General features: G+C 35.2%; 2 protein-coding genes across 2 annotated transcripts; both read right to left on the minus strand.

Annotated features, from left to right (window-relative positions):
• Positions 1-225: 225 nt before the first annotated feature.
• On the minus strand, positions 226-6,140 carry LOC133517369 (esterase B1-like). The gene is made up of 4 exons (XM_061850667.1): positions 4,567-6,140; positions 3,808-3,950; positions 1,926-3,187; positions 226-432 (listed from the first exon to the last, which is right to left on the minus strand). Exons 1-4 carry the CDS (start codon positions 4,778-4,780, stop codon positions 243-245), a joined length of 1,809 nt encoding a protein of 602 aa, XP_061706651.1. The 5' UTR covers positions 4,781-6,140; the 3' UTR covers positions 226-242.
• A 2,572-nt stretch (positions 6,141-8,712) lies between these two features.
• On the minus strand, positions 8,713-12,726 carry LOC133517538 (cholinesterase 2-like). Its single transcript, XM_061850863.1, has 4 exons — positions 12,639-12,726; positions 11,957-12,099; positions 10,124-11,388; positions 8,713-8,956 (listed from the first exon to the last, which is right to left on the minus strand). The coding sequence occupies exons 1-4, from the start codon at positions 12,724-12,726 to the stop codon at positions 8,749-8,751; spliced, it is 1,704 nt and encodes a 567-aa protein (XP_061706847.1). The 3' UTR covers positions 8,713-8,748.
• Positions 12,727-15,242: the final 2,516 nt, after the last annotated feature.

Genomic DNA, 15,242 nt, shown 5'->3' on the forward strand with positions numbered 1-15,242 from the left:
CTTACTATCAGGTGATCTGTCTGCAAATTAGAAACAATTAGTTGCGATCGCAGGAAGACGATGGATGACAGCAGCATACGACCGGTCGTTATAGAGATCCCTGGGTGAGGCCTACGTCCAGCAGTTAACGTTTTTTGGCTGACATGATGATGATGTATGTTTAACTGCGTAAACCAGTTCTACTCTTAAAAAAAGTGTATTTGTGTTTATATATTTTTATTGCTCGTTCCATATTTTGTTGTTCAGTTCTTGCTTATCGCCCTTTGATAATCTCCAATGTCCTTGTACAGAAGGTCTAGGAAGGTCATCCGCTCGTGCATCGGTCTGGAACCTAGGCGTAGTTCAGTGTTTATCTCCAAATATGGCAGTTTGTCCCGGGATACGCGTGGCCATTGAAGTGGAATTAACGTTGATGGTTTTGGTGTTGGATTTCTAAAAAAATTGAATACATTATGGAATGTTCAATTATTCAGACAAATGTTATTTCACAAGTTTCACAATCATTAGTCGATTTCGCCGAATGATCAAGGGCCAACTCAAAAATATAATTCGTAGGATTTCCCAACCTAACAGTTAGACAACTGTATGTTTGGACAACTACGTACAAATACATTTTTTATGCTACCTTTTGTGTAGCAGAATGACTTTCAAAATCAAAAGTTTGTTTTTGAAATTTAACATATTATGATGCAAAAAACTAGGTTCTAGATCTAGCCGGCTCGCATTGCTCGCTTGGCTACGCGCATTGACTTCGTCGCACCTCAGTTGACTCTATCAAATAACTAGACGTTATTGTATTAATAAATAGATTAGCTGACAGAAATGTTTTTCAAATGTTTTATGTCATAAAATTAATCTACTTAACAATGACAGAAAGAGGTGGCGGCAAATTGTCAAAGAGAAGCTGCTCCTTAGAAGTGGCCACGACCCTCAGTGATGAGGAAACCGATGCAAGGAGGGGGAAGGACTTAACAATAATTGTATCAAGTAATACGTTAACATATCATAAAAATTTGCTAAATGTTCACGCCAAAGTAAATCATCTGTGAAAAGATAGTAAGCAAGTGAGATCCGGGCAATATAACTTCGGCGAAAAGGCAGAACACCATTATGGACACTATTGAACACGAAAAAGTAATTCTGTGGCATTTTGTCATAATCGCTATAATATAATAAATAGGTAATCTTTTCAAAGTTGTTCTGAATTTTTAGGGACATCAGTTCTGTTAACATAATATATTTTCAATTGTTATGTACAAAACCAACAAAACTTAATAATATATGTAGTAAGGTTTATTTAGAAAGTCCTAAATCTCTTACAAATTGGCTACTTGACTGTTTTTTGTAAATAATGTCAAACGATCTTGATTTTCCAAACACAAAGATCAGATATCAGAGTTAAAGTCTGACGCTCGTACTCGACGATTGAAACGCCTCTAACAAAATGATAAGGTGATGTGACGTCACATCATATAAGTCTGTCCTAAATGTATGGAAGATCAAGGAAATTGCCATTTTGATCCTGAAATATTGCGTTTATGTGTATAGTTGTCATACAATTTATTTTTCAATAAAATGTAAGGAATCGAATGGTACCGTTTTCTTATCTATTTTCGAAAGACAAACAAAATATTTTTTTTGACTTTTCGGAGCCTTGTATTTTTTTATAATCTCAATATAATTTTTTTAAATTCCACTTTTTTATAATGGATGGCTCGTTTTCTATCCATTTAACTAAATTTTGTTATAATATTTAACATGTGTCAAGTCCCCAATTAAAAATAAAACGAAAATCACTCATAAAATCCTCATTATCAAGAATACATTTATAACCAACATTTATATAAGTTATCTACTCGAACGAAGTGTTCATATTTTAATTACTTTTTAATTAAAATGTTAACACTTTAAAGCAAAATACGTACCCATATTTTACAAAATTAGTCCAAAGTTCAGTCATCCTGTCTACAATAAGCATATCTTCATCCCGTACCCGGTCTTTCATGTAAGAAATATCAAATAAATATCCCAGCTCATCTGCGTGAGCAGCACCACCTTCTGTTTTTGGTATTTTCACTAGATCCTTATAATAATTTCTGTTACCAGAAAATGAAAACATATAAAAGTACGTGTTGTTTACGCCACTTTCCAGATATTTTCTAACAGTTCTGAATATTGGACTGTGAAAAACAAAATCGGCATAAACATTTATTTCAGGTCTTCTATTATCTGCACTTTGAACATCATCACCATAATAAAACAATCGGACAATCTTTTTTATATCATCTGAAAGCTTAATTTCATTTTTGAATTCAAAATAAGTTTCTAACATCTCAGTCACGTAGTCCATACTTTCAAATTCATCCTTTTCTAATATAGTTATCATCGCATAAGCTTCGTCGTTATTAATACCAATTAAGCCGTCGACATCTCTACGAGTAACTGTGTTCATATCATCTGGATATTTCGTTATATAATTATCAGCATTCTCGAACTGCTTTTCAACACACGGTCCAAAAAATACACCAGAATCCCGTGTGGCGGCAATAAGTTCATGTGGCTCTAGTTTATTCAAAAAAGTTAATGCTTCGTTAATATCATTCGTTGTATAATTCAATTGCTTTGCTAATTTTATGGGAGCATATGGATCAGAATCTTTGCTAAGTGAACGAGATATCGCCACGCCACTTTGCATAATCACTCTATTATAAAGTGATTCTTGTAAAAAGTACTGATGCAAATCCACAGACTCAGCACCTGAACTGTTTCCCGTTATAGTGATTTTAGAGTCATCTCCGCCAAAATATCGTATATTTTCTTTAATCCAGCGTAATGCTTGTATTTGATCTTTCAAACCCTGATTCCCTGGTACTTTAAATGTGTTTAGACACATAAAACCGTAAGGACCAACGCGATAGTTGAAAGTAATAAAAATAACGTCATGTCTGACCAAGAAGCGTGGTCCGTAGATGTGTCTGCCTGCAAATCCAAATTCGAATATGCCCCCATATATGTGGATCATCACAGGCAAGAGATTATCAATACCAGCGCTGTTTGGTACGTGAATGTTGACGTGAAGACAGTCCAATGTCCCTGTAATTGTGTGGTTAAATTCTTCAATTTGTGGACACCTTGAAGTATCGTCGTCGGCTTCGAATATCCCTTCAAATTTGTGTGGAAACGCAGGCTGAAATTTTAAACATGTCATTCTTGACTGAGGTTGTTATACATTGACAACAAAACTAGGGAAAACAACGTGTGTATGATGCCCGAAATTACGATACATTTGCATACAAAAAGTACCGTAAAACGCCTATTCCAATATTACGACTATATTCGACAAGTTACACACTTAGCATAAAATACAAATTAAAATGAAATAAAAGTAGTTATTGAAAGTATTTTTGGGGTTTTCCGCCATTTATTAAGTAATGATGCACAAGAACTAAAAAAAAACTATAATAATAGTCACACCTAATCCAAGATGTTCAAGTTAGTTTTGGACCATAGTAGGTTATTTTGGTCTATAGTCTATAGTTAGGTGCTTTTATAGTTTTCATGTAAAGATATAGATGTAGATAATAGTAATCAAAAAAGATGAAAGTAACTTTTTGTAATAGGAAGAAAAATATAATTATAAATAAAAATAATAAACATCTTTTATTTCTGACAAAGAGTCCATAATCATACATATTAAAAATGACATTTCGGAAAAAAATACTTGCTCAAGAAGAAAATACCGGAGACAAAAATCCACCCAAACGAGTTTCTTTGAATATTTATCAATTGATCAATTTCAATACTCACACCAAAAACGTTGTCCGGATCAACTCTCGCATACGGGATACCTAGAAATAAAGAGTAATCCCCATCCTGGGCCTGAAGACCTCGGTAACTGCCTACTGGGGTATGCACTATGGGTCGGGGCAACACCGGGCCCTTTGGGATTTCTGTAAAATCTCAAAGTTTAGTCGCAGAACGGACACTATAAGTATGTTTTCAATCAAGTAATTAACCGTACGAGTACTCGCATCAGCTTGGGCAAAAATACTTTCGTATATAAATATGGTGTATGCTCGATATAAATTTGACGACCGGTTTGGCCTACTGGGTAGTGACCCTGCCTATGAAGCTGATGGTCCCGGGTTAAAATCCTGGTAAGGGCATTTATTCGTGTGATGAGCATGGATATTTGTTCCTGAGTCATGGGTGTTTTCTATGTATTTAAGTATTTATAAATATTTATATATTATATATATCGTTGTCTAAGTACCCTCAACACAAGCCTTATTGAGCTTACTGTGGGACTTAGTCAATTTGTGTAATAATGTCCTATAAAATAAAATAAAAATTAAATGAAATATATGTCCAGCTGTTCTCCTCTTCATGTCACATTTCTCAACCGTGTATGAGTAGATTTGATCATTATACCCACAACCAGAAAACTCATTGAAAAATTCGTCTGGAATAATAATTTGTAGCACGAGAATAAGGCAAATACTAAATAGTTCAACGAGTTATCTGATGTCTGTTACTGCTGTTAGACTTAGTTGGACAAATAAATACCTGGTACTGAAGCCTGGGATAGTTGCTGTGCAATTAGTAGATAATATAAAAATGCCGCACCAATAACCTGTACCTCAGGGAACATATTCCTTGCAATGTACATATTGTTCCTTATAAGTTTGCCTATGGTGACGGACTGGACTGGACGGTACCGTAGTGTGGTACCTAGACTGAGCATGACCTGAAATGCTCTTGGACAGTTTTTATTATTCATCGTGACAGTTTATAGCAAGTACTTAAGTATCTTAAGCGCAAATGCATGACTAATGCAAAACACGACAGGTGATTAATAGTACATTGTGCAACGAGAGGGTAAGTAAAATTTTGGACACGAGGGCGATAATTCGTGACACTTGGAATTTAAGACCTGAGTTTGCAATACTCCCTAGGGAGTTATAGCTTTTTTTCAGAATCCATAACTCCCGCGGGAACAAAATAGGCCTTTGTCCTTCAGCACACCTGCATGAAATAAGATCTTTTTCAAGCAAGGGTGATGAAAAAACACTAACTTCGTATAGCCCTGACGAGGACAAAGGTGCCTTAGTTATGTTCTCAAAATCATACCAATTTCCAACTTTTGACCTGTATAAAATCTCGAATCAACTTACCACAAGAAAACTATACTAAATGTATTTTTTTTATTAAAATATCTGCTTGCTAAAAAGGTATAACCTGTACTTTAGGGTAGATAGCGCTCCTCCCCAAAAATTTAGCTGCAGGAGATGTTTTATTTATACAATTTTAGATAAAAATTTAAAAACATTTAGTACCATTAATACTGAAAATTTTTACTTATAAATGTAAACATGTGTATGTGTGTGTGTGTGTGTGTGTGTGTGTGTGTGTTTGTGTATGCAAAAAGAGAAAATGAATATGCATAAATGTTCAAAAGATTAGTTAAGTAATTATGAATATAATATTTATATGGTTTTAAATAAGCAAGTCGGTGGAAATCATCTATTTAAAAAGAAAACAATAGTTATTTGTACAACAAGAGAGCAAAGTTTGATATTTCTTCGAGTGCTTGTTTTGAGTCCCGTGCAAGCGAAAGATAATAGATTCACGAGCGTAGCGAGTGAATCTAATTTAGAATCTTGAGCGTAGTAAGGGACCCAAAAGCGTACGAGATGTAAATAACTTTGATCTCGTGTAGTACACAAAATTTTTCACGTCAGTCAGCCATCAAAAAATACAACCTGAAAAAATGTAATCCGTCTTCATTACTATTTCACTCATGTTTTCTGAAGGTATGCTAACAATTAACTTTAATTACCGCAATAAAACAAAACGAAAGAAATTTCAATACAATGATACGAAAATAATGAATTAACGAACATCAATTGACACTTCAATCGTCAACTTTTTTTTGTTAAAAAAACTTTGTAAGATACGGTCCGAATTGCGGATACTACTATTTGTCAACTATAGTAGAGATCGTTAAAAGTCGTTAAGTAGAATTATTTACTGCGTAACAATTGCGTAAATTTGTATAAGTATATTGTTTTGATTGTATAATAAAATACGTAAAATATGGTATTTTTATTAAATTTTAAACTTTTATTTCATTAATTAATTATTACGAATGAAGACTCGTACGGTGTTTTGGTCGACGATGCGGTCTGACTTATTTCGGGGGTCTATTATAAACCGTCAATATATCGTTGAATTACGTATGCATTTTTTTGTCTCTTTCTTTTTGCTCATGACGTGAAAGGGACAAAAACAATAGAATCCAAATACTTCGAACTTGTATTAGGCCCCGCACGTTGAAATGACATTCGAATATGAAGGTCACTTGAATGTTATTTTGTCTCACTCAGTGATCAAAATGCGATTTTGCTCACTGTTTTTAAGCAGCAAATTACCCTTGTTCCAGCTGCTGACGTGAAAAAGACATTTATTCCATAAAGCACACATACACAGGACAAGAAGATGAAAGAAATAAGATTATAAGAACAAAAAACCAAAAAACAACAGATAAAATTATGTATTAAACTTTAAAAATAAAAAAATACGTACTTGGGTCCAGCATGGTGTGCAGTAAGGAAAAGGCCCTGTCTCAACATAAAGCGTCATTAAAAACGTCAATATACAGATGAGACAGAAGATTGATGGATGTCATTCGATACCTCTCTCACGGGAGGTATGAGTGGCCGCTTCCGCCTTTCAGCTGTGGCGGCGGTGGTGGGTCGCTCCCCACCGATCGGTGGGGAGGTCTATTGGCCATCGTGTGGAGGACGGTGTGTGCTGCTGGTGTAGGCCAGCTCTTCGCTACCGATCGCTACCCAACCCCACGACCCCTAGCCTGGTGATACCGTTTGAGTGGGGCCAGGTTTCGGGGCCGCAGTGAAGGCGACAAGTAGCTTAGCTGACGTGTGCTGCGTGGTGATCAATATACAGTACCTGTATACGCGGATTTATATGTGTAGGCAGCATCATTATATACTGGACCTGAGCTCATACAGTGCCTGTTACATACGTAGGCCACACAATTATATACTGGTCCTGAGCTTGTACGGTACCTGTCATTCATACGTATATACATAGATTGCCCGATTATGTACCGGATCTGGGCAATTCGGTACGATACCTGTCCAGCATGCGTACATGCGTAGCCCATACAATTATTTCCTAGACCAGGGGTCGCCAAATGGCGGACCGCGGTCCGCATCCGGACCGCCGACCCATTTTGTGCGGACCGCGAGAACGCAGCAACTTTTGCACTACAGAATACGTAATTTAAAATAAAAATGTATCCCCCGCATTATCTTTGTTGACGTCAATTTGAAAACGGCCGGGCGAAGTCACTAGCTAAGATAGTCCAGATAGTCCGCAACAAAAAATGACATTTTTCTCATTGATATGTAAAAAAATACCTTTGTTATTTCTGTAATTACATTTGTTTAATAAATATTTTTTCTATAAAATGTTGTGCGGACCGCGATGGTCATTTCATTTCTTAATACAGACCCCGAGCGAAACTAATTGGTGACCCCTGTCCTAGACTTTACCTTAACCATAGCTATACTTACTACATCATACATCATGAAGTGGCACACGCCCCACTAATTACTTATTTTACGTAGCAAATTGAGCCAGGGGTATATTACGTAGCCGTACCAATTACTTTTATTACAGCGACGTACGCAAGATTGCACCGGCTACAAACGACATACTGTATACTTTTTTAATTTATTTCCAGTAAGCACCCTACGTAAACTTTTCTCAGTGCCATAACTGTTGTCCTGCCTATAAAAAAAATAGCAAAGTAAAAAAGTAAAAACATTTTTGGATAATTTTAAGAACGCTATTTTTGTAAACCTATAAAGCTTAAAAAAACAGTGATATAGTTTTTGGTTATAATCATCAGAGGCCCTACTGCGAAAAGAATCGAAATTTGTTTTTGACGTTTCTAATTTTGCAAGAGTGATAGAGAGGCAGATAATTAAACTTTAATTTTTGCAATAGGCCCTTAGTATTCGCAAGATCTTAACTAATGATACTACAAGAACGAGACAGTATACAAGTTATACCTATCTCATTCTATTTTACACCTTGAAGTGATAGCTATACCGGGAAGTGTGGATATGGCTTTAGAACTACCCGACCACTGAAACAGTACTTGTTGATTTTGATTTCTTTTAATATTTAAGACATTAATCAAGATCTTTCAGTACTATTTTAACTATAATAAGGCCTGTTTCACAATGACCAAGTTAAGTCCTGAATAAGCTACTTGCCACTTTTATGTCGAATAAAGTCATCGTTGGCGTTTCACAATCTTCGAATAAGCTTAACTGGTGGATAAAGTGTTAAGTTTTGCATGAAGTTTTGTCTGGCAGTTAATTTATTTGTTAATTAGTTATCCGATGCTTTACTTGCACGAGAATATTATCGAATATATTGGAGAAAATTATACTTATCTAAGTTTCTAAGACTAAACTGGAAAACGAAAATCTGATGTAATATAATGACGTTGAACTACAGATACAAAGCTAAGCCCAGAGATCGATTTTCTGTTCTGTTTATATGTTAATATTTACACGTAAAAGTCTGACTGAAAAAAAACACGTTTCTTTCATCTTACATTTTTTTAATAAAGTCATATCATTTCTTACTGTTCATTCCCTGTTTCATTGTTTCTTTGTTATATGCTTCCAGATGGTCGTTATAAATGATAATTTAATTTGATTTCATTATTCCATCCTTGCTTATCCATCTTTGATAATGTCCAATGTCCTTGTACAGAAGGTCTAGAAAGCTCATCCGCTCGTGCATCGGTCTGGATCCTAGGCGTAGTTCAGTGTTTATCTCCAAATATGGCAGTTTGTCCCGGGATACGCGTGGCCATTGAAGAGGAATCAACTTTGACGGTTTCGGTGTTGGATTTCTGAAATAAAAATATGAATTGTTTTCTACTAAATACATTATGAACATAGATAGGCTGTCTATACAATCGGGGTATATTTGCTCATTAGTTTTTAGCATATTAAGGGTCCCCAGCAAGCTCGGCCCTCCATAGAAACGTAGTTACGCTCCCATTTTAAATAAATAAATAAATAAATAAATATTATAGGACATTATTACACAAATTGACTAAGTCCCACAGTAGCTCAATAAGGCTTGTGTTGAGGGTACTTAGACAACGATATATATAATATATAAATATCTATAAATACTTAAATACATAGAAAACACCCATGACTCAGGAACAAATATCCATGCTCATCACACAAATACATGCCCTTACCAGGATTTGAACCCGGGACCATCAGGTTCGGGGGCAGGGTCACTACCCACTAAGCCAAACCGGTCGTCGGTCGAATTTTAAAACGACTAGCTAGATTACTCTGAAACTTTGTACGAACAATAGGATAAGGTATATCTAGCCGTCAAAGGGCCTGTTTCATAATCAAATGGCCAAGTAAAGTATTGGATATCTAATAAACAAATAAATTAACTTCCAGATCTTTGTGTGCAAATCTTTGCACTTTATCTACCAGTTACGCTTTTTTGAAAATTGTGAAACGCCAACGATGACTTTATTCGTTAGTTAAGTGGCAAGTAGCTTATTCAGAACTTTAATTGGGCATTGTGAAACAGGCCCTAATTGGTTTATGTAGCTTCAGATACTATAGTAAAAAAATACAGCGAATTCAAGTTTTTCATACAATTTTTTTTTTGCTCTATTTCGTTTATTTTATAAACTGTATATAAACTAATCATAGGACTAGATATACCTCATGTAATTATATGTGCTAAGTTTCATTATAATCCAACACGTAGTTTTGAAATGAGAACGAAAATTCTTTTGTATGGGAAGGTGAAATTCGGCCGAACTTGCCGGGGATTCTGAAGGGATTGTGTACAAATAAACATATTTTATTAACTTTGCAGTTATATTATAAAATACTAATACGAAGAAAAACCTCATATTAAAAGATGTAATTACACTTCCGAATTTTGAATCAATCCAAAAATTATGCTTTGCAAGCACAACAAGCTATCAAAAGTATCCTAGAAAAATCATACATAAAAATAAAATCAAAACACGTACCCATATTTTGCAAAATTAGTCCAAAGTTCGGTCATTCTGTCTATAATTAGCATATCTTCATCACGCAACCGATCTTTCATGTAAGAAATGTCAAATAAATATCCCAGTTCATCTGCGTGGAAAGCACCGCCTATTGTGGCTGGTACTTTCATGTAATCCTTGACATAATTCCTTTCACCAGCAAATGAAAACTTATAGAAGTATGTATTCTTCACGCCACTCTCCAAATACTTTCTAACAGTTCTTAATATTGGACTGTGAAAAGTAAAATCGGCATGTATATTCATTTCCGGTCTCTTGTTTTCTGCACATTGGATATCATCACCGTAATAAAACAACCGGACAGTCTTTTTAATTTCGTTGAAAAGCTTACTTTCATTTTTGAATTCAAAATGAGTTTCTAAAATTAAAGACACGAAGTCTTTACATTCAAACTTACCACTTTCTATGTCCAAAGTTATTGTCGGATAGCTTTCGTCGTTAGTAATACCAATCATGACATCCACATCTCTACGAGAAACTGTGTTTAAATCAGCTGGATATTTCGTTACATAGTTACTAGCATTTTCGAATTGCTTTTCAACACACGGTAGAAAACTTACACCAGAATCCCTTGTTGCAGCAATAAGTTCATGTGGCTCCACTTTGTTTAGAATCGATAAAGCATCATTAATATCATTTGTTGAATAATTCAACTGCTTTGCTAATTTTATAGGTGCATCTCGATCAGAATCAGAATCTTCATTAATACCATGAGATAATGCAACGCCACTTTGCAAAATCACTCTATTATAAAGCTGTTCCTGTAGAAAGTACTGATGGTAATCCACAGACACTGCACCAGCACTGTTTCCCGCTACAGTGATTTTAGAGTCGTCTCCACCAAAATATCGTATATTTTCTTTAATCCAACGCAGTGCTTGTATTTGATCTTTCAAACCCTGATTCCCTGGTACATTATATGTGTTTAGACACATAAAACCGTAAGGGCCAAGGCGATAGTTTAAAGTAACGAAAATGACGTCATGTCTGACTAAGAAGCGTGGCCCATATAAGTATCTTCCTGCAAAACCGGAATCGAAAATTCCCCCAAATATGAAGATCAGAACAGGCAAGGGATTATAAATGCTAGCACTATTGGGCACGTTAATGTTTACGTGAAGGCAGTCCAGTTTCCCACTAATTATCAAACCTTCATTTTGAGGACACCTTGAAGTATCGTCGACTGCTTCAAATATCCCTTCAAATTTGTGTGGTAAAGAAGGCTGAAATTTTAATATATATTGTTTTGGTAATCTTGTTGTGGTAACTCATCAACGCTATGTATATTCCTGGAACAACGCCGTGTCTCAAAAGGATATATGCATAGCCTTTCAACAATTTGGAACCCTTTCATTCATTTACTGGCGGAGATTGCAAAACCAGGAAAAAATGAATCGTACGATAGTTTAGTACCTATTTATATTTATACTTGCATACCAAATGTAATAGGAATAGAAATTTCGTAAGTATAAAACAGAATTATAAAAAAACAGATAACATAGGAAGGAGAAAGTGCAACGAAAATGGTCTTAGCATGATGCTGACGCCTTCTAGCGCTGATTTCCTATGAACACTAAAAGTCCGTAAAGTAATTTGAATAAAAATAAAAGAATAGGAACGATCGATACGTATTCAAATAACAATTAAAATAAAACATGAACCTTCATGTACGTAAAAGAAGAAAAAAAAACTTGCATCAAGAAAAAAATACCGAAAAGAAACTGCACCGAAACGAGATTTTCTGAATATTCACATTCTGATCGCGTTAAATTGAGAAATTTCAATACTCACACCAAAAACGTTGTCCGGATCAACTATTGCATACGGGATACCCAGAAACATAGAGTAATTCCCGTCTTGGGCCCAAAGTCCCCGATAGCTGCCTACTGGAGTATGCACAATCGGTCTAGATAACCCAGGACCCAATGGAAGTTCTGCAAAATACACAAAGTTTAGTCACAGGGTGGACATGCTATAATGTATTCAGTCACATCATTGAACGAATGAGCGTAAAGCCTCGTATCAGTTTTGGCTTTTGGCAGAGCTGTTCTTGGAGTATTTTAATGTCTGTTATTACAGGTATAGTATGGTGGAGTAGAATATGGTTATTTGTTAGACAAGGGGGCAAAGTTCTTGTTGAACTATTCATGTTTCTATAAGTATTGTTACTTGAGCAAGTGGAATATCCTATTATTGACTTTTGAGGGTTACAAGAGTTTAAAGGTTTGAACAAACTTAGCTACCGAGTGAAACTCAAAACTTTTAACCACATAGACCAGGGAAAACATTAATGGCAAAAACATTACAATTGAAATACAAATTTAATATTTATCATTCAAAATCATCACTGGAAAGTCAATTCCACCAGCAAATATGAGGAGTATTACTCAGCTAACTATAATGAAACTTTCTTGTCAGTTGTTAAAGAATAAAGAGAGCCTCGTAAAAGCTGGTGTGGTAAAAAATATTTTACCTGCCACCGAAGTCTGGGATGACTGCTGTGCAATGATTAATAGATAGTATATAATTATCCAACTGAAAACCGGCAACTCAAAGAACATAACGAGCTTTTGAATTCTGAAAATAAAGTATAAATAGACAATATTGCTTGTCATGATCAACAGCTATTGCGGAATTACTGCAGCGACGTTGACATGGGTGCTTTCAGTGTCACTAACTTTGTGAAATGAATTCGTTGCTGGCTTATGGCCGGTTGTTATCGTCATCGTGAGCGTCGGGTTCTCTTGTGCTCACGTGGATGCATGGATCACGCACATCACGGTAGACGATAAAATTAGATTAACTGTCAAATTAAAAATGTTTTTTTCTCCAATGAAATGATCGTTTCGTTCCTTATCTTCGGCTTCGAAGTAGCTCGGAGGGCAGTAGCTTTGGGAGGACAGTTAACGTGCAAGGCAACCGTCCTTTGTTTTAATGTACAGTGAGCTGCGAAATTGCATGGAGAAATTATGAATGAATTAATTGCTAAAGTCGCCATGCACATTTGGAGTTGATAGGTAGTACAGCATCATTCTAGTTACAGTTTTATTTTTTGTAATGGCGGGATGGTTAATTGACTAAAATATCCACGGTAATAAAGGGTCTTTATCTTTATAGAGGAGCTGAATTTAAGTATCTGAATCTATTGTTACATTGGTTAATAAATCAATTTAGAGAGTAATGAATAACCATGCCAATTCGAACGTACACTGACATCAGAATGATATTTGAATCGTGTTATTTAGTTATCTTGCGTCTCGCCCGTGCCAAAGCAGGTACGGTTTGATTGCCCTTTGGCAATGGCACTTACTATATTGATTCATCATCATCATCATCATCATATCAGCCTTTTATCGCCCACTGCTGAGCATAGGCCTCTCTTCCAGTACGCCACTTGTCCCGATCCTGAGCTAATCGCATCCAGAAGTGTCTCGCAATTTTCCGAATTTGATTACTTATCCTAATGTTATTAAGTATAATAAGTGAGAGGCTCACAGTTCTAACCTAACCTAATGCACTTTTATGGCAGCAGTTCGTTTTTGCTAGGATTGCAGTTCTAACCTAACCTAACCTATTTTTGACAGCATTTCGTTTTTACAATGGTTGCAGTTCTAACCTAACCTAACCCACTTTTGTGGCTGCAGTTCGCGAGGGTCACAGTTCTAATCTAATTTAACCCAATTTTGTGGCAGCAGTTCGTTTTTACATGAATCACAGTTCTAACCTAACCAATTTTTGACAGCAGTTCGTTTTTACAATGGTCGCTACTGATATTTTTGGTGAACATATATCGTACAAAAGAGTTTTAGAGCAAAGAGCATTATAAAAATATTTTTTATGACAATTGACCATTCCTCCAAAGTACTAAAAAGTTACTATATCTTCTAACTCCTTTAGAAAGTAATGCTCAAGCAACTTGCTAGTTAATGGCTTTTTTGAGTATATGTTTGAGAACAGGAAAAAATAATGTACACGTGTTTTGTTATATCTGCTTAAACTCAAGTTTTCCTAAAAAAACACCCGTTTTATGTGTAACTTTAGCGATAAGATAATATAAAACTTCGAATGACGATTTTTTTAGGAAAAAAAAGAGTTTTAGCCGATATAACAAAACACATGCTCATTATTTTTTGCTGCTTTCAAACATATACTCAAACCAGCCATTAACTAGCAAGTTGCTTGAGCATCACTTTCTATAGGAGTTAGAAGATTTAGTAATTTTTTAGTACTTTGGAGGAGAATATCTCCCAATAGGTTGAGTTTGAGCAGCTAAAAAAAATACGTTCGGTTATTTTAGACTACTCTATGACATATATAAATATAAATCAAATCGGAACCGGACAGTTGGGTACCTTTCCTTGTTAAAAGGATGCTGACCGAGTCGTGTAGACGCAGCCCGCGGCTATATTAATTGCTAACTGTTTGCGTTTTTCTTAGTAGATACATGTTTTTAAAAAGTAATAAACAATACAGATAACTTCCCGTCCTCTAAAACACGACAATGATGGTTTGATATTTTTAAATTTGAGTTTGACCATAATGAAGAACTCCCCGTACTATTTTTGCAAGGTGTACTACCCGTACTATTTCCGAGCATATTGGAGAAAAATATAAAACTTCACATTTTCGATAAAAACACAAGGTTTTGTGGCTATATGTATGTATATCTATTGATATTCATTATATGTGTATATATGTATTTTTATAATATATGCTACATGTTTCAATTTTATTTACTTGTGTAATGATTGAACCATGGTTTATTTTTTGTACAAAGTGTTCGTTTGTCTATCATGTTTTACATTTTGACTCTCAATTGCTCAACGGTTGACTGGAAGAGATCCCTTATAAGGATAAGTTCGCCTTTGTACATTCACAACATTCAATTTTTTATTGTATCTTTCTTTACCTGTCTTATAAAATAAATATCATAGGACATTATTACACAAATTGACTAAGTCCCACAGGAAGCTCAATAAGGCTTGTGTTGAGGGTACTTAGACAACGATATATATAATATATAAATATTTATAAATACTTAAATACAAAAACACCCATGACTCAGGAAGTCAGGAAC

The sequence above is a fragment of the Cydia pomonella genome, chromosome 4 (genome assembly GCF_033807575.1).
Source record: "Cydia pomonella isolate Wapato2018A chromosome 4, ilCydPomo1, whole genome shotgun sequence".
NCBI lineage: Eukaryota > Metazoa > Arthropoda > Insecta > Lepidoptera > Tortricidae > Cydia > Cydia pomonella.